Raw genomic sequence first — 23,707 nt, 5'->3', positions numbered from 1 at the left:
CATTTTACGGTTGAGGAAACTGATCAGATATATTAAGTGACTTGTCCAGAGTTACACACAGAGAGAGAGGGGGGGGGGGGGGGGGGGAGGGGGGGGGGGGGGGGGCACCTTTGAACTCAGGTCTTCCTGACTCCAGACCCAGCTTCACTGTGCTTCCTAGTCGCTTAGAGAACCTGGAAATGTCATGAAAACCTAGAGAGGAGTGTGATTGATAATGTTAGAGGCTGCAGAGAGGTTGAGGAGAATGAAGATAAAGAAAAGGCCATTGAATTTGGCAACTAAGAGTTTATTGGAAATTTTGGAGAGAGCAGTTTCAGTCGGATGATGAGGGCAGAAGCCAGACTATAGAGAATTAAGAATGAGGTGACAGGCAGCAAAGGTGTGGATTGTAGACATGAACTGTAGGCAGCCTTCCCAAAGAGTTTAACATCAAAAGACAGGAGAGATATGGAATGATAGGTAGTGGGGCTGAATGGATCAGTAAGGGGTTTTTTTTTTTAAGGTGGAGTAAACATACACTTGTTTGGAGACAAGTTAACAAGCAGCTAAGTGCTTTCTGTGTGCCTTGCTCTGTGCTCAACACTAGAGATACAAAGAAAGGCAAAAATAGACCTTTCCTCCAAGGAGTTCACAGTCTAATGGGAGATAACATGCCAATAATTATGTACAAGTAAGATGTATTTAGGATAAATTTGAGATAGTAAACAGAGGTGGTTTTTTAGCTAGGACTTGAAGCCACAGAAACTGGGAGGTAGACAAGTTAACAAGAGATTGAATAGGCAGAAAGAAGAGGAAAATATTCATAGAATCTTAGAATTTCAGAACTAGAAAGGACTTGAAGAGGTCACAGTTCAACCCCAAATTTTATAGATGAAAAATTTGAGACCCAGCATAGCCAGTTGGACAAGTTCATGGAGCAGGACGATGGAGGAGCCGTGTTATACAAAAATGTAATCTGCCAAAGTGCCTTTGTGAGGATTTTTATGATCAGTGAGTTTTAGTAATTTAGCATTTGGGGGTGTTTGGTGAGTTACATGCCCAAAACATTTTGCCAGAATTATATTATATTATATTATATTATTTATTCTTTTTAACAAATCTGTGTCTGTAAGTCACCTCAGGGTTTAAAGTACAGGCAATAATTTGAAATTTCAGAACCCCTCCAAAGATAAATCATTTAGTGATTGGAAAAGTGTCATCAAAGTTACCTGTTTCCTCATATTCCCTATAGGAATTTATTGGTTTCCTGGGGACTGGGTGTGAGGCTGTGGTGCCCCACAGATGGGGCACTAGATGACATTTAATTTCATGTGTGCTTCTTTGGCAGGAAAAAGAATGGACAGGGTTTCATTTAGGTAGAACATGAGTTAAAAAGGTTCTTCATGTGAAAAAAAAGTTGTAAGTGGGATTTATAGTGTTCCTTGTTAGTTGTGTTGCACCATGAAACATAGTTGTCTGAAACGTATAGATTTGTAAAACTGAAATGTAGCTGAGATTCTTCTCGTTTAAACTGCTAAGGCTCCAAATAGCAATGGAAACGTTCTGAGGATCAGAGAACCTAGCTTGATTAAAGCCCATAAAATGTTCAGACTTGCTGCTGCTTCACCAAGTTACCACAAAATTATTTAATTAAAATTTCTTCCAACATAGGATTCCAAAACACTGTCCAAAGTATTTCAGGAGTTTTGCTCACTCAGGTATAAACAGTGGTTTGGTGTTATTTGAATAGGACTGAAGTTCATTATTCTGACTTCTGATTAATGTGAACCAGTAGATGATGAAAGCATTTTCAGTTATACTCTTAAGCACTCTCATTTTTGGAAGCGTGGTTGCCTCACATCCCATCTCATTCTAGAAATGATCCATCAAAGCTGTAGCTGTACTGAACTGTTTTGTAAACTTAGATTGTATAGGCTGTGATTGGTGTGTATCCTTAAGTTTATTCCTGCTCTAGTTTGGAGGTAGTGCTGATTCCAATTTCTATCTTAATACAAACTTAAAATGATACTATGTTGCACACTTATAGACCTTACCCAAATTCTGAAAAACCAGTTGTAAAATGTTTAAAGGTAATCTGATGTTTTTGAAGTGTTTTTGCAAAGCCCGTCCATTTCCCGTGATGGTAATAACTAGTGATTGTAACCTGGCAGGGTCTGTTTCTGTTGAGTTCTCTGTAATACATTACACAAAAATAGAGTAAATGTAATCGTTTCACCAGTTTGATAAATTGAAACTGCTTTAGTTAAGCATAGTGATAATCTGAGAGGAGGGAGCCTTACTCAAGTAAGAGGCATTGTAGTTCGAGGGCAAGAGGACAAGGTTAGGGGTCAAGACCTCAGTTCTAGTCTAGGCTTGGCTCTACCAATGCTAGTTGACCTCTTTTCTGAAACTTATTGCCTTACTGCCTTGCTTCAAACCCTGGGAAGTTAAATGATTGGCCCAGGGTTACATAGCCAGTGTATGTCAGAGGCCGGGCTTGAGCTCAGGACTTCCAAGCTCTGCTCGAGGTCATCTCTCTATCCACTCTACCACGCTGCCTCTCCATAAGCCGGGATAATAATGTTTTTCTTTGGTCACTTTGTGTGTTTGTTGTGAAGAAAAAATGTACATGACTATGCTTTGAAAATGCTAGACAAACAATCATGGTATAATATCACCAACACCTTATGTTTAACACTTTACCTGCAAATTATTGTTATAACAAATGGAATTTTCTTCAAGGTTGAAATTTCCTTCATTTCATATTTTCATCATGAAATCACAGATAGGTTGCTTGCTGTTCAGTGTTCTAAAGGACGATTTTTTTTTTAATACTGTCTGTTGTAATTACAGTTTTGTTATGTTTTTAGAAGGAGCAAAAAGGCCAATCATTCCTTAGTGCTCATTAATAATCGTAACAGACACATTAGAACACATTGTGTTTCAGGTTTGGGTCAAACCACTGCTTTTCAGGTCACAATGCAGCCATGAATATTTCTTGGGTCATTTATATTAAAAGTTTAAATCATTGAATGAAATTCATTATAAATTAGGTATAAAGACAAAACACTATTCGCAATGCTGTTCAGAGGGCTTCATCAATTTGGAAGTAGTTTACATTTGATCAGCCCCATAACTTCATGTGTACAGCAGTGTTCTTCAAATTAAACTATCCAAAGCTGATGCAATAATTGTGGTTGATAAGAGTTTGTCAGATTGGCATTTTTAAATCTTAAAAATCTGTCCCTTGAATAAGGAGTAGTATCTCTTTTGGGACTCTTTTGAAATTAGTTGTTTGATTTTATTTTCTCACTTTGTTGCTTCATGTGAAAAATGAAGGGATTGGACTAGATTATCTTTAATGTCCCTTCTCACTCTGGAGCCTATGACATTTGTGAAGGTAAAAGACTAGAGGCTTCTGTAGATCCGGATCTCTTTTTTTGTCGAGCATGGAAAGAAAGGGTGATTTGGCAACTTCTCTTTCTGGCACAAGAGGGAAGGAGTGTGGTGTAGTAGAAAGAGCATAGGGTTGGTGGTTGAGAGCTAGATTAGTTCTAGTTTGTGTTACTTTGGCTAAGGCAGTTCTCTTCCAGCCTTAGTTTTTCTGTACTGTGGGGGCTTTGAGCTGAATGATCTCTGATGTTTCTTCTAAGGCTAAAGTTTTATGATGTTGTGTACATCCTTTCCCCCCTTCCTTTGTTCCGTATTTAGATCAAGGAGTACTGAGCCTAAATAACGATGCTGTTTCCTGTCTGTGGCTGGTTAGTTCTTTTGGTTAAAGCACTGTGCTAATGAGGCTGAGATCATAGGTTTGATTCCCCACAACAACTATTTCAGAAAAGTCTACCCTTGTTTAATAAGCTGTCGTGGAAGAGAGAGTGGAGAATTCTGCACAACATTCTCTGTCTCTTTGGTTAAATTACTCGAAGGAATTGCTACATTTGTGACAGGACAGCTTATTATATGGTTACTGCAAATTACAAGGAACAGTACTTTAAATAATAGGCCTCAGTAGACCGTAGGATTTAGGGCTAGAAGGAGTCATTGTCCAGCCCTCTCAGTTGACAGGTGAGGAAGCTGGGTATTCTAAGCTAAGAGTTTTCCATCCTCATTATTTACATATAACAGGGATGATATATGGGCACGTTCAGCTCTGTTCTATAGTATGTAAATACCATAGCAGTTTAGAAGTGTTTTATTCTATTTCCTTGTATAGCAGACTTTATGTAGAACTTCTCACTGGTATGGCTTAAGTTTCAGGTGTTTTAGTAATTTTAAAGATTAACATACTTTTTAAGCAGTTTAATTATCCATGATATTTTGAAAGTCTGAACTATCTAAATTTGTCTTGAGATGCGTTGGCTTTTAAAGTACGTGTTATGGGAAACCACTAGGTAGTGTATTTTTAAGTATTCAGAAAGAGTTACAATGAGGATGTCTGGAAATGCCTGTGTTGCTCCAAAATGATAGAGTTCTAACCGGATTATTTAAAATTTGCAGTCTTCATTGACATCCTTTAATCTTCTTTGATTTTCTTGGGAGGTGGGAAGGAATGAAGGGGTGGTTTAATTTTCCAGGGCTTGCTACTTAAAGGCATCTAATATATTGTTAGAAATGTGTTGTCTTTTATAGTCATGAAGGATTTTCAAGAGTATGTGGAACCTGAGGAAGGCTATCAAGGCTCACCACAGAGGAGAGGACCTCTAGCTTCAGCACAAGATGGTGAAAATGTTACCTTGCCACTTGGAGACAACATGCTCACACATAATCTTGGGATCCCAGTCTTGGTAGTTTGCACAAAGGTGAGCCTGGCTAGATTAAAGTGTTACTTGCTTTTTATGGTTCTCCAGTGAAAACATGCTACCTGACAGTGGGTCCATTTTAATTTGGGACTTTGTATATAAGTAGATGAATTACTGTAAGTGGAAAAAGTACTGAGACAGAGCTAGGACCAATAACTAGAAGTTACAGAAAAGTGATTTTCAGTTTAATATAACAAAGAATTTCTTAACAGAGCTGTGGCAAACTAGAATGGACTGTTTCAGTAGCTGATGAGTTCCTTGTCACAAGAAGTGTGCAAATGACAGTTGGGTAGCCATTTGGGGGATGGGTTGTAGAGGTACTAGGGGTTGGACTAAATGACCTGGGAGTTCTGTGCCTTTGGGTTCTCACTTTGTCACTGACTAGCTCTGTGACATTAGTAATCCAGCTAACTTCTCTGAGCCTCGTTCCTCATTTTTAAAATAAAGCAGGCTTTTCCACTTTCACAGTAGAGTTGTTGTAAAGCACAGATGACGGAATTTGTTTGAAAGTTCTTTGTAAAATGCTACTCTACAAATGCACTATCTACTCTTGCTCAAGTTGATGTTACTAATGGAATGGAGTCCAGGAGTATTTTCACATATCCTTAGTGTAGTTCACCTGGTAGAAGGTAAATTCCTTAAGGGCAGGAACCACATCTTTTTTTTCTCCTCTATTTTTCTCTTTTAGTTCTAAACACAGTACTCACATGTGGCAGGTGTTTAAGAAATAGTTGTTGAATGGATGGATGAAATAATTCATTTTCATTCAGTGAATCATACCAATAACCTTGAACTAAAAACAGATTATTTGCACTTTAAAGTGACTGATCCGTCAAGCTTTTATTAAATGCCTTCTATGTCAGACACCTTGCTAGGGATACAAAGACAAATAAAATGAAACTTCTTCCCTCAAGGAGCTTACATTCTCTCCTGGGACATAACATGTACGCAAATAAGTATATACAAAATATATACAAGGTTTATTTTAAGAGAAAGAACACAAGGAAGTGGAGGGATCAGGAAAGCTTCAGGTAGAAGGTGGTGCTTGAGCTGAGTCTTGAAGGAAACAAGGAATTCTAAGAAGTGGAGTTGAGAGAAGGCGTTCCAGGGGTGGAGCTCATTCAGGGCAGAGGCACAGAGATGAGATGCAGTGCTGTGTGTGGGGAACAGTAAATCTGGGTTCAGCTGAACTGTCACATGCAGAAAGAAAAGAAATGTATTGTTTTGGGGTTTTTTGTTTTTTTTTGCTAGGGAGTGGAGTTAAGTGACTTGCCCAAGGTCACACAGCTGTTAAGTGTCAAGTGTCTGGGGCTAGATTTGAACTTAGGTCCTTCTGACTCCAGGACTGGTGCTCTATCTACTGCACTACCTAGCTGCCCCAAGCAAATAAATGTATGATAAGGCTTTTAAAGTCAGTTGGGGCCTGGTGTTAAAGGGCTTTAAATGTCGAAGGGAGGAGTTTTTATTTGATCTCAAAGTTATTAAGTAGCCACTGGAGTTTGACTAGAGGAGTAACAAGGCTCTGAAAGCTGTGTGAAGGACTGAATGCATAGGAAGGAAATGTGAGGCTGTAGACCAATTAGGAGGCTGTTGAAATAGTCCAGAGGCAATGGTGGCCTGATGTAGGATGTGGCCATGCAAGGAGAGAATTGGTCAATTGCAGGAGAGGTGGAGGTAAAAATGATAAGATTTAGCAACTCAATGGCTCTGTGACATGAGGAAGACTGAGGATTCTAGGAAGTCCAAGGTAATGAACCTTTAAAACTGGAAGCAGACCTAATGGTGTCTTTAACAGAAATGAGAGAAGTTTGGTAGAAGGCAGAGTTTTATGGGAAAGATAATGAGTTAAACTCACTGAGTTTAAGATGTTTATGGGGCTTCCAGTTTGACATTTCCAAGAGGTAGTTAATGATGTGAGAGTGGAGTTGAGGACAGAGTCTGAGGCTGGGTCTAAAGATCTAGGAGTTTTCTGCATAAAAATGATGATTGAGCATATAAGAGTTGATGAGGTCACCAGTGACAGAGCATAGAGAGAGAAGGGGAGGGGTCAGGACTAGGCCTGGGAAGATGACCATGGTTAGGGGCCATGATAATGAGTACAGAACTGTCAGAGGAGACTGAGGAATGGTCAGCTAGGTAGGAAGAAAACCGAAGCAGAAGGGAGTTACAGGAGGTCATTGTTGTGCAGTGTCATATGCTGCTGCAGAGAGGTCACGAATGATGAGGGACCGAGTACAGATCTTTGGATTCAGCAATTAGGGGATCATTAGTAGTTTTGGAGGGAGCTGTGTCGTTAGAGTATTGAGGTTGGGAGCTGGATTAGATTGCAAAGGATTGAGAGGTGATTGAGAGGAGAGGAAGTGGAGGCAGATAGTCATTTAGCAATAGGATCAAAGTGTTAGAGGGTAGGACCAGTTCTTTCTTTGGCTTCAGTTCTTTGCTGTCTTTGCAGGTAGCAAGCTATTGGATTTTAGTTTTGTGTGAGCAAAAGAAAGAGCCATGGAGTCAGGAGGCTTAGATTCAAGACCTAGCCTTTGATACTTACTTGCGTGTGTGATTGCGAACAATTCACTTTGTCTCTCTGATCCTCAGTTTCCTTATCTGTAAAATGGAGTTAATATTTGTACCATGGAGCTTCACAGGATTTTTTGTAAATAAAATATTTTGTAAACCTTAAAGTGCTTAAAAATGTGAGCCATTAGTAATATTAGTGGTAATAATAATACTCTGGAATATCTTAAGTTTTCAGTATGTTTATATTTGCAACTGAGAAAATAGGTCAGTTATAGAGTCAAAATTCCAATTTAACACAGGTGGATGGAACCTCAGTCTGAACCCTGTTCAAATTATGAATCGCATTTTACAATATCCCTGATAAGTGGTCATTGAGTCTTCTATTAAACTCCTATAGAATTTGGAATCTTTGTTTGGAGTATTCCATTCTACAGTTCTACAGTTGGGCAGTTCTGTTATTAGATATCTACATAATTTTAAACCCAACAGGAGTCGATTTAAGTATTGAAAATTATTTTTGTTTCTTTGCATGCAGTGGTTTATGCTGCTTGCTTGATTTACTTATGAGTCCTGGCAGACTTCATTTTATTCAGCAGATATTTTCCTAAAAAATCTTATGTAAATCAGATTCTGTTTTAAATATTTTAAATTCATCAAGGCAACTCCCCTTTAGAGAATCCCCATTTCAAATGAAGAATACTTTTATAATATGAAGTCCCCCGTTAATTTAACTGTTCAGTGTTAACACTCTTCTTCACTTCAACCTGTCTACACTCACTCCCTCCTTGAAGCTTCACTGTGGAATAACGGGGATCCCGAGGGCCTTGTCAAGAGTGCAAATTCTAGTGAACCCTGCCATGAGGGGATGGGTTCTAGTGCAGTCTGTGATGGACATGTGTCGTATAGGACATGTTATTTAAAAAACAACCTTGCTAAGATTTGAGATATTTATCACTGGGGTTGCTACAGAAAGTACAATTGTCCTTGACAGCTTTCAAAGAATATCTAAGCCAAGGGGGTATACTTTCACTACTGACAAATCACAGACCCGTTGAAGTGTTGTAAGTAATTCCATATTCATGTGACAAGCATCAGAAATTTTTTTAGCATCTACTTGATATAAGGCCTTGTGCCTATACTTAAACAGCTTAAAGTATAGCCAGGAAGATACAGCAGAAACACCAGTAACTTAATTGACAGATAGAAACAAGATGGTGTGAAAGGTGCAATGAAGGCAGAGTGTCCCTGCCTGGGAAAGATTCTTAGAACTTCAGTTCTGTCTGGCCTCTATCATCTAAAAGTGGAGTATAGAAAGTTATTCTGCTATTCTGCCTCCTTGAGGGTTCCAGTTCAGCAAGTTTAAGCTTGAGTATATTGGTCATTACTGAAACTCACATGAAATTGAGTAAGTATCCATGAATGTTTCATAGTGGTAGAATATGTCTTGTGTCTGTCTCCCTTACTACTATCTCTCTGACCTTGTAGCCCCCAAAAAACTTGAGTGAAGAAAAAACCTCTGCTAACAATAGTATATTATGAATTAAACAGAAACCAAACATAGAAGATACTCACCTTAAGGAAAAGAACACAAATTTTCAAACAAAATGAAATTATAATAGTCTGTGTCAATATGATACTTTTAGGTTTAAAATGAAAATTGATACATTTATTAGACTGTGAAATCATCATGTGTAGAATACTTAAGTGGGTTGTTGATCTTATGGATAGAAGTTTTCTTTTAGACACAGTTCAGATCAGAACTTTTAGAATCATGAAAGCTACTGCTGAGATCAAACCACATGGCTAAATTCTGACCCTATCTTAGTGAGCCAAGAGTCCATAGGCAGTGTGTTTGCGTAACTGGGCATCTGCTTGCATATTTGATAATAGACATTTCTTTCCAGAGGGGTGGAAGCTAAAACTTTAGAGGAGGAAGCAGCTGTTTCTTTTCCTCAGAATAATGATGTAGATACACAGTTGCTATCATGTGAAAGATCATATAATAGTACTAATAATATTATAATAGCATGTATAGCACTTTAAGGTTTGCAGAGAGCCTCAGAAATATGTCATCCTCACAGGAACCCTGGGAGTAGGAACTTTTATTATCTACATTTTATGGACAGGTGAGGAAACTGAAACAGATGGAGGTTAAGTAACATGTCAAGGTCACACCTAGTGTCTGTGGCTGGAATGAGCTCAGATCTTCTGACTCCAAATCCAGGGGGTCTTTCTTTTTTTTTTGTTTTTGGTGAGGTGATCGGGGTTAAGTGATTTGCCCAGGATCACATAGCTAGTAAATGTCAAGTGTCTGAGGCTGGATTTGAATTTGGGTCCTTCTGACTCCAAGGCCAGAGCTCTATTCACTGCACCACCTAGCTGCCCTCAGGGAGGAAAGGGGCCAGAGCAAAAAGAGTCGTGGTGATTGGCGACTCCCTGCTGAGAGGCCCAGAGGTGGCTCCATTTTATTTGGAAACAGCAACAGAGAGTCAAACTATAATGCAGAATGTGATTGACTAGTCTAACTGATGATGGGTGCTTCCCACTTCTGGTCATTTAAATGGTCACAAGTGACACTTCCAGAAGGGATCTGGAAAACATTGCTAAGGGTTATGAAGTCTTCAGTGAGGGACTGAAGGCCTTAGTCTGATTGAAATTTTTATTATTGCTGTTGACCAAAAAGTAACACTTCAGAGGAGAGAAGCAGATATGGGAAGCTGCTGGTTAATAACTGGGTGTCTTATTATATAATATAAGGGGAACACAGGATTAAAATAGATGGACCATGGTTAAAAATACAAGAATGCTGGGCTCTTGGGTAGGGATGGAATGTACAAGGACTGGTAAAAATGTGTTTGCCTGGAGAAATTTGCAAAACTAATTCTGTGGACTTTAAATCGAAAAGAAAGGACCAAGGAGAAAACTGCCTTCATATGTCTACCAAGTTAAATGTCAGTGAAAGTAGCTAGGATATGAGAACAGCAGTAGTGACCCCCCAAAGTTCCCAGAAAGTGATCCAAGAAAAAGAGCCAGCCCTAAAGCCTGTGGCTTCTGATGTCCATACAAATGCACAAAGTATGAATAACAAGTAGGGTGATGGAGAAATACTAATACAGGAAAGCAAATTTTTGCCTTATAGGAGTCCTTGAAACTAGGTGAGATGGGACCGTGGTTGGGCTATGGCTCTGAAAAAGTCTACATTATTGAGAGTTAATGGGTAAAGGAGAATGGTGGAATAACCTGATATGTTAAGAAAAATCCAGGGGAGCATAATGGAGGGGATTTGGGTTAAGATTAAGGAGGCAGTCATGTCTGCAGACTATAAACCAATCATCATGTGTTTATTAAGTGCCTACCATTCAAGCATGGTGCTAAGGCATTGGGGATGCAAAGACAAAAAACAAAGTTGCTACCCTCAAGAAGCTGACATTCCACTTGGGGGAAACAACATGTATTTATAAATAAATGCAAAATATATCTGAAGTAAGTACAAGGCAGTGTTAATAGATGGGAGAGTTCAAGAAAGATCCATGTAGGAAATGGCACTTTAGCTGAATTTTGAAGGAAATTAGGAATTTTTTAGAAATATTTTTACTCGTTCTTCTTTGTTTTTACATTGCATTCTTTCCCAAACATATTCCTCTCCTTCCCTGCTCAGCAAACCATTCATTGTAACAAAAATTAAAAAAGGAAGGTAAAAGATGGCTCATCAAAAGCAAGGTACACAAGTAGGATGACTGATGATTGATGAAATATGTTCCACACGTCTTCTGCAAAGAAGATGCATTTTCTCAACTGCATTCTGGGTATTATGGGGAATGGAGGAGAGAGACAGCATCTGCAGAGGCTCAGAGATAGGAAGGAGAATGTTATATACGAGGGGCACCAAATAGTCCAGTTTGTCCAGAGCAGTGGTGTCAGAGTCTTGGCCTACAGGCTACAAGCCTCCAGCAGAACTCCTGAGTGCCTCAGAACCAGATTCAGTTGTAATTGGGAAATGTTTAACAAAAGAGATACAAATTCAATGCAATGTAGATAATGTTAATTTGTGGTTTTCTAAGTAAATGTGCAGCTGCAGCTCTCTGGAACGTTTCTATTTGAATTTTACACTACAGGTCTAGAGCATAGAGTACATGAGATGAAGTACTGTCCACTATATGGGAAGGTTGGCTAGAGTCTAATTGTAAAGGGCTTTAGATGCCTGAAAAGTTTATAGTTTTTCCTAGTGGCAGAACAGAGTCAGCAGAGCTTTGGAATTAGAAGAGTGACCTAATCAGACCTGTGCTTTAGAAATATCACTCTAGCAACTGTGTGGAGGATATATTGAAGATGGGAAGAGACTGGAGGCTGGGAGAACAGTTAAGGAGGCTTTAGCAATAAATAGTCCAGGTGGGACAGCTAGGTGGCACAGTCGATAGAGCTCCAGCCTTGGAGTCAGGAGGACTTGAGTTCAAATCTGGCCTCAGACACTTGACACTAGCTGTGTGTCCCTGGGCAAGTCACTTAATCCCAATTGCCTCACCAAAAAGCAAATAAAGAAATAAATAGTCCAGAGGAGAAGTGATGAAGAACTCAACTGTAGTGGTTGGTGTCTAGGTGAATCAAGAGATCTAGCTGGAAACGTCTAGGCAGCTAGTTGATGATATAGGAATGACACTCAAAGAGAAACATTCGGGATTACATAAATATTATCTGAAAATAATCTCAGAGAGATGATAATTTAACCCAGGGAAGCTGGTAAATTCCTCAAGAGAGGATTTTTTAGAAAGAAGAGGGCCCACAACGGAGCCCTGGAGTGCACACAGAGTTAAGGCACAGGACATAGATAATGAGCCAGCAAAGAAAACTGAGAAGAAGCAATCAGGATGTGAACCAAGAGAGAACAGTGTCATGAAAACCTAGACAGGAAAGTGTACCCAAGAGGAGAGGGTGATCTGCAGTGTCAGATGCTGAAGACAGTTCAAGGAATATGATTGAAAAAAGGACAGTGGATTTGGCAGTAAGATAATTGGGAATTTTGTAGAAAGTAGTTTAAGTTGAGTAAAGAATTTCGAAGCCAAATTTTAAGAACACTTAGAGGAAATAGATGAAGAGTTGGAAAACACATCATCACCCTGGTACCAAGAGGCGTGTTACAATAATGATAGGAGACTTCTGTTATGTGGATATCTGTTAGAATATCCTTTCTCCTTAAAGCACAGTAGCTGACTTACTATAATAATAATTTCCTACTCCTAAAAAGATAGGAAGCAACTAAAGGAACTGTTATATTAGACCTGGTTTCCATCAATAAATAAAAACTGGTTGCTGAAATAGAAATCGTGGGAAGCTTGGGAGAAGGTGACCACTCTATCAGAATTTGTATCAGGTTTGGAAGATAGAGCATAGTTTGACATTGCACTATAGATTTTGGGAAAGCAAATTTCAGATATTTCAGAGGTGATAAGTAGGAGTCATCAGACTAAAATTTCGTGGGGAAAGTAATCCCAGGAACTCCAACATAAAAGGTTGTTAGCTAAGGAAACTGATGTGGATGTACACTAAAGTCATTGACCAACTTAGAATTTTTTAAAGACTGGAGAAATTGGAAGCAAGAGTAGGTAATAGGATTTATGCCATAGTTGAGTAGAGTATCTAAGAATAGTGTTAGGTGTGCAAAAACTCAGGTGGGACAGTGTTAACAGATAATGAAAATGAGGCCCACATGCTTTACCCTTAATTTACTTCTGTATTCTCTGCCAAGGAACATGATCTTTGCTCTGGAGAGGATAAAACAAAATGGTAGGTAGGAAGGATAGATTTCAAAGTATATAGATTTCAAAGGGTCTGAGGAATTCCATGACCTGAAGTTCTACAGCCCAGGAAGGATGAAAATTGCATGAGAATTAAGTTCTAAAGATCTGAAAAGAAACAATTCTGATTAAGAAGAAAAGGACAGCTTGTCTAAAGATACCAATATGGAGCTCATTGACCAGCTTGGGTTTTTAAAAAGCATATACAGAAAATGGAGATAAGGGTAAAAGATGAATATAAAATCATAGTATACTCCTGTGAGAATAGGGTCAAAACCATACCTGGTATGGTGGAATATACCTATAGTCCTTGCTACTGAGAGTCTGAGACTAGTGGATTTCTTGAAGTTGGTAGTTCTGAGCTACAACGGGCATCCAGGCTAAGTTCAGCGTTCTTGTGGCAAGCTCCCAAGATGAGCTGGAGCAGGTCAGGGAGCTGATGATAGGGGGGTTGGATATGTGAGTCTCTCACTTCACTTCTGGCCTAGGAAGGACTTCCTAACAAAATGGTGCCCAAGTAGAATAATTGCCTTGATTAGCTTGGGTCTCCTTTCACTAGTAGGCAAAACCTGGTTGACTTTGTGCAATGACTCTTTTCAGGCACAAGTTGAATGACACTCAAAGCTAAAGTTAAGTAAAATTAGAAATACTAATTCTTTACTTTATAATGCTTTACAAATTCATGCTTTTATCCTGGTAACTCTTTTCACTGGTGTAGTTCATAATCCCCTCCATGCATTGGACAATTGCATGAGTTCTAGCTGTCAAAAAATTCATTCTTTAGTGATGAGTATCTCCATACTTAACTTGATTGGTGCCCAGACAGAAAATACAAAGTCTATTGCCATCCATTACTCAAAACCTTTCCAACATAGTAGAACCCTCCAGATCTTTGAGTCTTTGAGAATCCTAGATCAAGATCGTAGCATGATAGGATATTAGAGGAAAATTTTAATGGAAGACCATTGGAAATAATACTAATTAAATATATTTGTACTTAATACTTCCTTTGTGTAATGTGATGAAAATTTGAATGTTCAAAAAATAGTTTGATTGGGGGAGGGGGAGAAATCTGTTCCTTAAAAGTACAAAAGACGTTCTCCTTCTTTGGTAATAGCAGAAGTAGAAAAACTCTGTAAAAGTCAATCTTAAAAAACAATAACAACAACAAAACTCCCAGTATTCTTGGATTTAAAGAAGGAACAGGAGAAACTAAACAAAGAAAAAAAGGAAATATAAAATGTCAGAAATAATCTGCCATCAGGACATTAATAACTTTGATGTGTACCTTTGAGAATGTATTTTTATTTAAAATTAGTGTGAATTGTATAGTTTTAAATTTGTAATTTTAAAGTTTTAAAGGAATTTTAAAATAAAAATACATACACACATATATACACAGTATGCCTGTCTGTGTGTGTGTGTAATAAAGGCATAAGCATTTATTAAGAGCTTATTACACTAAGTGCTGGGCCTGCAAATATTCTTATGTTGGCGGGGAAGGGACAGTTCTTTTAAGGCTCTCAGAACATGTAAGCTTAGCTTTTTGCAAGAGATTGGTTTTAGCTATGGAATCTTTGACTTCCTAAAAGTAGCGTTTATGATGCAATAGTTGAAGAAAAAAAAACACCCACCATTATATCAGTTCTTTCATTGTGTCAGTTCACTTTAAGGATGAGATTGTAGGGTCACCCATTTATGTAAGAGAACTCAGAAATCATCTAGCTCAGCCTACTCTTTTAATCTAGTTTGGTTCTTTGTGGATAGCAAGCTTTTTAGTGATGTAAATATTTTTTGTCAGCAGCTAGTCAATGATATGACAAGGAAATAGAATTTGAAATGTATTATTCTGATGAATGTTAGTAAGAATCAGCTGACCCAGCAGTTCTCAGAGTGTGGTCCAGGTACTTCTGGGGCTCCTGAGACTCTTTTAAAGAGACCATGAGGTCAAAACCTTTTTCACAATAATACTAAGATATTTTAATTATGTAGTATGGTAAATATAAATTGCTATAACCTGCATAAACAAAAGGATTGGGGAGGAATTCCTCAATAATTTGTAAGAGTGTAAGGGGGTCCTGAGACCATAAAACTAGAGAACTGCTCTTTTAACCCTTTGCTTTCATTGTTTTCTTCTAGTGTGATGCAGTGAGCGTCCTAGAAAAGGAACATGACTATCGAGAAGAGCACTTTGATTTCATTCAGTCGCACATCCGTAAATTCTGCTTACAATGTATCCTCACTTAAGGTGGTGTCATTTTTGCTATTTCCTCTTTTTTCTTCTTTAAGATGGCCCTTCAAAATTGCACAACTTGAAATAGCATAAGGTTAAATGTTTTTGTCGCATAATTTGCAAAATGATTGCTGATCTTCATTGGTAGAGAGAATTTCCTCATCAGGACTCTTCTATACCAATAAAATAGCAGATCCCCCAAAATTAAATGTAGCACTACATGTGTGACTTTTCTGCGCCTTGATTTTTTTCGTCAGTAGGGATAATAATGCCTGTGCTCCAGACCTCAAGGAGTCCTCTCCCTGTGAGGGGAGCACTTGGTAAACTGTACAACACATTAGAAATGTGAAATACTGTGGCCATCTTAAAAGTAGGGAGGAAGAGGAATGTAGAGTTTCCTCCTAAAGAGTAGGCTGTCTGCTGCGATACGGGATTACTTGGAGGCATTCCGTTCATACCTGTGGTAAGCCAGCCTTGTTGATGGCACCCTTTGGGTGATCTGACACATTAACTGGAAGTAAAGAACTGACAGTTCCGCTGCCAAACATCATTTGAATTTGGTGCCTTTTAAAACTTAAACTTGGCCTTTTTTCAGAATAGGAAGCTCAGCTTAATTTTAGGTCTAAATCATCAGCAGATGTGGATTTGGAGTCAGAAAGCTGGGCTTGAATGCAGCTCTGACATTTTATCCTTTTGTGGCCAAGTTCCTTCACTTCAGCTTCTTCATGGTTCGGATGGACAGAATAATGCTCAGTGTGCTTCAGAGAGATCTTACTAGGATGTAATGAGCTAATGAACACCAAGTACTTTGGAAATTGGAAAGCCCTATTTAAATGCTGTATGTGCTATTTATTGTCAAACAGAACATAATTTTCGGCTTTAGTAGGGGGAATCCCTTGGTAGTCTACACATAAGACACTGAGTTAACACCAGCCTTGGGTCTTTTGAAATCCAGCAAGTGGTGCTCCAGAGCCACATTAGGTGACTGGGCTGTACCAAGAAGCTTCCTTAAATAGGCTTATGCTTTCTTGAATAGCTTACAGTATGTAAGGGAGATATAAAAGGAATACATTGATAGTCTTTTATTTCACAAAAATTTGAAAACTGTTTTTATTTATGTGCATACAGTGGATTCATCCTGTCAGTAGGGATGTGTTTGTGGTGTGCAAGGCTCTTTTTTCTGCTAATGAATTTTATGAGATTTAAAAGTAGGAAAATGGTCAGAAAAATTAACAACCAGAACTGAGCCAGAACAAATCATTTCTTTGGCAAAAAGTTCACTCAAAGATTATACTCACTGTAGTTTTGTACCACCAAGGCCAGATTAATATACTGCATTAGTAATTTAATGAAGGATGATCTAGTGACCTAGGAATAGTCTTATGTATATCTGAAATGCTTACATTATTTTCTGAAGTAGTGAATTTGAGCTAAATATGCTTAGTTAGGAAATTCCTTTGGGAAAAAAAACATAATGGGTTTGTTTACACTCTGCGTATCTATATGCTGTATCATTTATGTGTAGCATTATACTGTATATGTATTGTTTATTCTTCTATACAATATGTGTATTCTTTGCTATAATATATTCTTTGCTAGAAATATAGTATATGCAACTATATACAGATCTTATGATAATATATATAATAATATGTAATAATATAATATAAAATAATATAATATCTTATATTATTTTGTTATTCCTTCATTGAAGCACTGTTTACATCCCTTAGCATGGGATAGAGGTGACTGAATTCTTGAAAGATGTCCCTGTTGGAGCTCCAGCTTTTGAATAGGCACTACCTAGCTGGTAGTGTATGTAGTCCTTTTAATGGCATGTTATCTGAGGACTAGTCTGATGAACTAAGAGTCGAGAGGCTCTTCACCATCACGTTAGCCATCAGGTCAAGTGTTTTAAGGACTTTTAATTTAATGGTAACTCACTGAGACTGTTTATTTAGTTGGAACAGGTGTTGTGGTCTATATATAGTACAGCCACACAGATAAAATCATGGATCCTTGGAATATCGAAGTGTATATGTACATTTTTTCATTAGAAACTGGACCTTCCATTATTTTAACATTAGGATTCTGAGTGAGAAGATTCTTGATGGTTGGGCTAGAAGCCAGGATATAGTTAAGAACTCTGATTTGGATTCCAAATATCTGAATTTTAGTTACAAATCCTCCCAGTGAATGATTGACTTAACGCTGGAGCTTAGTTTTCTCATAGAAAATGAAGGATTGGAGCTAGATGATCTTTCAGTTTTAATGTTCTATAATTCTATAGCTGTTTTTACCTTTTTGATGTTTCAGAAGTTCCAATATTTGTCTCAGTGTATCTGGATTAATAATTTAGGCCTGTTTCTTCTTAATTGGATTTTGATTGTGCATGCTTGATTTAAACATTCATACTGACTCAGCTTTCCTTAAGCAAATTGAATAGATGGAGCTGCCTTGATTTATACATCAGTTAAGGAAGAAAAGAACCTTGACTTGTTGTACAAGTATATTGTGCATAAAACATACGGTTTTCACTTCACCACACCTGCCTTAGTGGTGGAAAAGGATGCAGTTTTTATGTAAGTTCACTTAAAGATGTTTTTTCTTTACATTTTAAATCTTTTTATCCCCGTAAAGTGTGGTTTTTCCCAATTTTCCCAAGTGGTCTGTTTTTCGATTTATCTTTGTCATCCTACCTTCTATTAGGCTACACGAAGGCAGTATCGTATAACGGACAGAATCCTAAACCAGGAGGCAGAAGACCTGCCTTTTTTTTTTTTTTTTTTTTTTTGCCAGTAACCAGCTATTTGAAGGCATTACCTTCATTCAATCCTGAGTTTTCCTTATCTGTAAAATGAAGTCGATAGTCTACGTAGTGGAATTGAAAGAATACCTTGGATCCAGGAGACCCGGGGTCAGCCAAAACATGAGCTTCTTTCTCCTCACTTTTTGTTCTTCTGCATTAAGAACAACAGTAAATATCAGTACAGCCAATTAAGTTTGCCTTGCACCTGTTTACATTTAGATACGCTCACTGCAGTGGCACAGAGTGTCTTTTCAGTCACGTTCTTAGGCTCCTTCTGATTCTTTTTCCATTTGTTCCTGTTGACTTTTCTTCTTCTGGGGTCATAATTGGTCTGGGGTATCCTTTTCAATTTTGACTTTCTTGTTTTGCAGTAGTTCATAGAAATCCATATTTCTTTATCCCATAATCTGTCTTAATTATATCATTTAATTATATTTATTTACCACAGTTTATTTAACCATTCCTCTATTTTTGGACTTGTTGCTTCTAGGTTTGTTTGTTTGGGTTTTTTTTAGGCAATTGGGGTTAAGTGACTTGCCCAGGGTCACACAGCTAGTAAGTGTCAAGTTTTTGGTCTGAGGCTGGATTTGAACTCAGGTCCTCTTGACTTCAAGGCCAGTGCTCTATCCACTGTACCACCTAGCTGCCCCCCTAGTTTGTTTGTTTGTTTGTTTTTAAATTACAAATGATATCACTGAAAATTTTGGAAAAGCCATCTCATTTTTTGTTTTGATAAAACTTTCAAGGTCTATTCCCAACTGTGGAATTTTAGAGTCAAATATGGTTATTTTTGGTAGCTTTACTGGATACTAGCAGATTGCTGTCTCCCCCCCCCCCCCCAATTCTGCTAATTTACTGTTTAACCAGTACTAAATGACTTTATCTGTTTCTCCACAACCTACCAGCATTGAGTTTTGTTGTTCTTAATTAATTTTGCCAGTTTGGTGAATGTAGTGGCACCTGTTAGTTTTTATTTCATCACTTTTATTATTAGTAGGGTTAAATATTTTTCCAAGTGATTATTAACGATTCATGTTTCATTTTTTGAAAATTATTCAGATCCTTTGACCATTTAGTACTTGTTAGACTGGGAGTTTCCTGTGTAAATTTTTAGCATTATCTTATATATTTTAGATGTCAGGTTTTTACATGTTATGTTTACCATGAATATGTTTTGTCCTTCTACTTTTCTTTTGTTGTTAGTTTTTGCACAATTTTAATGTAATCAAACATGTCAGTCCCTAGTAGTTCCTTCTATTTGTTTAATAGAAGTATTCCTCTCTCCTCAATGATTGATTGATATAAATAGCATTATTCTTTGTTTTATGTTTATCATTCACCTGGAATTCATTGAGGTTTATTGTGTAAGACGGAACTCTTAAATCCATTCCTCTATGAAATGCTAACCAGTTTTCCTAAATACACTTGTTATGTAATGATATATTAAGGACCTGAGATTTAACCTCTGTAGGAACTCTGTCCACTGACACATGCTGCAACCATTGTCCAGCTCAGAATCTTAGAGAGTTGTTTTAGGTGCCAGTGAGTTGCCTCTAGTCATACAGCTAGTAAATGCCAGGGGTGAGATATGAACTCAGATCTTCTGATTTCCAGCTCCAGCACTCTGTCCCATACACCACACTGCCATACTAAATAAATGCAAACACAATACAGCAGTACATTTAAAAATGATTTATTACAACCCAGTGCTGGTTGTGCAAAGATGTTTCAACATCAGAAAAAATGAGCACTGTGGGGAGAAGTGTGGTACAGTGGAAAGAGCTTTCGATTCAGAATCAGAGGACCTGTGTTCTAATATTGACTCTGCCACTTGTGTGACCTTAGGCATGTCCGCTTGTTAGGTTCCTCATTTCAAAAAAAAAGGAAAGATTCTTTCTAGCTATAAATCTATAATCATGTAAAAATTTAACAAAAAAATTTTCAGAACTTTCCTATCTATAGACAAAAAGCTTTTGATAAAAAGTCAGCATCATTCATAAAAAAATAAAACATCACAAAGAGAAAGGAAAGAAGGGTTTTTTTTTCTCAGCACAGTAAAAGATTACCCAAGGCAGTTGTTGACATAATTTTTAATGGAAAATCATTAGAAGTCTTCCAACTGAAAACAGGGATGCCTACTTTTACCACTTTTTGGGGGCATTTTTAGAAGTGCTATTAGTTACAATGAGACAGGAAAAAATATAGGGATTAGCATTGTAAAATAAACTCAAAATATCATTATTTGCAGGTTACATAATGGCATGTCTAGACAATCCAGTTACCTTGGCCAGAAAATTCAGAGATAATAAACAAATTTTGCAGTGTTATAGGATATATGATTAGTCCACAAATATCATTCCTATTTTTAAAAAATCAATGAGATATATGAGAATGAGCCTACCCAGGCTAGAATCCATAACTTGTATAAGGATGACTACAAAATGACACTAACTGAAATAAAGTAAGAACTGAATAACTGAAGGACGATTAAGTGTTCATCAATGCAGTAATAATGATTTTATCCCCTTAATTTATTTACATATTTAATGCAGTATCCATCAGAGAGCATGGCATACTAGATGGTTGGTAGCAGTCTTTTACAGCTTCTGGTCTTTATCATTTGAAGGAATTTCCTAACTGGTTGTTCCCTGTACTGATGAAATCATAGCTGCTGACACTCCATCCCTCCCCAAAAAAGGACTGTGAGGACTCTTTGTAGAATTGAATAAAGTTATAATGCAATTTTTATAGAAAAATGGTACTGAAACATGCTGATGTTTCAACATGCTGAAACAAAAGCTGATGTAGGGGTGATCTTATACCAAACTTTAAAACCAATTACAAAGAGGTCGTTCTTCCTTTCCCTTGGCCTTTTTAAAAATTTAATGCTTTCATTCTTGGGAGCAAAGTTGACTAAATAACTTTTGTTGCTTTCGGATAGCTGATAAAAGATGATAGAAGTGAGAGATGGAATGTATGCAAATGAAGTTTGGAGATTATGTGTGTCTTTTGTTTATCCATAGTGTATCTCATTTTATGCAGTTCTTGTCTGTGTTCTCTCCCATAAATTCTCCAGAGTGTGGAAGCCTTTTCTCTAGGTCTTTTAATACTTCATGAACACCTCTACAGTATTTGGACTGCCTATCTGTTTTCCCACACATGACTACTGAGTTTCTTACTCAATTATTTATATACGCAAGTTGTCATTAGCAATAGGCTGCAATCTGCGTAGCTCCACCCATATCTCTCCCTTGCCCTTTGGGTCACTTGTGGTTTTGATTCTTTGAGTATTAGTTAATGTATTTTTATGCACTTTTATTCAAGAGTTGTCCATTCCGGATTGTACAATCCCAGTTGATAAGATTTACAGGTATTTCCCCTAATTCATTAGGGCCTTCAATAGGGCTTTGCATGGGTCGCTTGATACATAATGCATATTTATGATGAAAATGAAATAATCCTCTAGAGATTTGTATCTTGCATTTAGAGAGAGAGAGAATAAGCATTTATTAAGCACTTATTTGTGCCAGGGACTGTGTTAAACACTTTATAGATATTTCATTTGATCCTCACAATGACCCTGTAGGTGCTGTTATTATCCCCATTTTAGAGCTGAGAAAACTGAGACAGGCAGAGGTAAAGTGACTTGTTTAGGGTCACACAGCTGCGAAGTGTCTGAGGCTAGACCTACTTCTCTATCCACTGGACCACCTAGCTGCTTCAAACATTATAGTAGGTTATGTTGGTTTTCTTGTATTCTTTGAAGTCTACTATCAACAACAAAAAAAGCATTAAACTCTTTTATATACACAGCATTGTGCCAGGTCCTGTGCCAGGCAAGACAAAGAGCACTTACCTTGGTGAATATTCATTGAAAGTCTCCGTTGAAATTAATCTAGTTATTCTCTATTATTCACTTCAGCGCTGATTTTTAAAATTGTAGTTCAGAAAAGGTAGATACAAAATCCCTTTAGGTCCACAACTAAGGCAAATAATTATTAAGTGCAATTGTCTCCTTTAAATTGCCCCAATCTACCACAGGACAGATGAAAGCCTAATACAGAGGACCAGTCAGGCCTGTCTGGTCTTGTTTAATAGCATCTCATTTGTTTAAGGAATAAGAAAATTATTTATTAAACCCGCTGTAAGTATGAACTATCATATTGTTACCTTTGATCCCATCAGCAAGATATCGGCCAAGACTGGTCTGATGTGTCACTGTTTGTAGGGTCTCTATATCCCTGTCACATTAGGACACAGTTGTGGAATAATGGGGAGATACACTGGCACCAGTCTCAGGACTCAGACCTGAGTCTGTGCATAACCCTAACACCTTTTTTATTTTTTTATTTTTTTATTTTTATTTTTAGGCCGTTGGGGTTAAGTGACTTGCCCAGAGTCACACAGCTCGTAAGTTTCAAGTATTTGGTCTGAGACTGGATTTGAACTCAGGTCCTCCTGACTTCAGGGCCAGTGCTCTATCCACTGTGCCACCTAGCTGCCCTGTTTATTTTTCGTTTATTTATTTATTTATTTTTCCTAGCACCTTTGAAATATGTGATTTGGAACACGGCATGTGAATCCAGGATTTAGAGTTGGAACAAATCTTATAAATCATCTGGTCCAACTCCCTTCTTGTATAGGTGAGGAAGCTGAGGCCCCTAGTGAGTTAATGATTGGGTCCTGAGACCATCCTGCCATCTCAAAAAGAGTCACAGTCTCTTTAAAATGGTAGTAGTGATGTCTGTACAACGACCTGGGAGATTATAAGTAAAGGTTTCCCTAAACCTCCAAACAGGGAGAGTGATTTTATAACCTGCATAGGAAATCACACCAGCACAGTCCAGTCTTAACATATCACCTTAAATGCACAATTCTAAGGCTATTTTTGTACCGTTGCCTTCAGTGTGTGTATATTGTAATGCATTAACTTATATTTCTTAACTTTCATCATTGAAATGAAGAAACTTTTTTTTGGCTGGGCAATGGGGTTAAATGACTTGCCCAGGGCCACACAGCTAGTAAGTAATATGTGTCCAAGGCTGGATTTGAACTCAGGTCCTCCTGACTCCAGGGCTGGTGCTCTGTCCACTGTGCCACCTAGCTGCCCCTGAAATGAAGAAATTTTTATTGTGTCATCAGTTCACCTCTTAGGGGAGATAACATTATTTTCTGTGACATCAGACATAAAACACCTACCATGTTCATTTTGAGGGAGCTGGAATGGCTGAAGGAACTTGAGGTTATTTAAGCTTAAAAAGAGAAGATATAGGGGAGATACAATCATTGTAATGGGAAAGAATGATTAGCCTTGTTCTCCCAGAGATGTAGGAGGCATTTTAAAATTGTGGCTTTCTGCTTAATATAAGCAAAAAGTTCCTAAAACTTGAATCTGTTCCACAGTGGAACAAGCTGCCTTCCAACCCTAGAATTCTGTGACTGTCATGTGACCACTTCGGACTTTCATTTTATCCTCTGTAAAAGGCAGAGCCTGGACTTGATCTCCAAGGGCTTTTCATTTCCAATGAAAGGGTCATATGGACTTTATTGTATAGGCTGCCCTGTAAAGTGCTGTCCT

The 23,707-nt window shown here is 37.8% G+C and overlaps 1 protein-coding gene across 1 annotated transcript in view; it reads left to right on the top strand.

Moving 5' to 3' along the window:
• LOC114027882 (cytoplasmic dynein 1 light intermediate chain 2) overlaps positions 1 to 23,707 on the top strand; it is a 52,616-nt gene that overhangs the window by 11,978 nt on the left and 16,931 nt on the right. Inside the window, exons 5-7 of the mRNA XM_027842055.1 lie at positions 4,612 to 4,781; positions 15,227 to 15,320; positions 17,767 to 17,902. Coding sequence (XP_027697856.1) covers positions 4,612 to 4,781; positions 15,227 to 15,320; positions 17,767 to 17,902 — 400 coding nt within the window. The remainder of the gene's footprint in view (positions 1 to 4,611; positions 4,782 to 15,226; positions 15,321 to 17,766; positions 17,903 to 23,707) is intronic.

This window comes from Vombatus ursinus, unplaced genomic scaffold (genome assembly GCF_900497805.2).
Source record: "Vombatus ursinus unplaced genomic scaffold, bare-nosed wombat genome assembly UNPS02014864.1, whole genome shotgun sequence".
NCBI classification, from domain to species: Eukaryota; Metazoa; Chordata; class Mammalia; order Diprotodontia; family Vombatidae; genus Vombatus; species Vombatus ursinus.
This window is presented reverse-complemented; position numbering and strand designations above follow the sequence as displayed.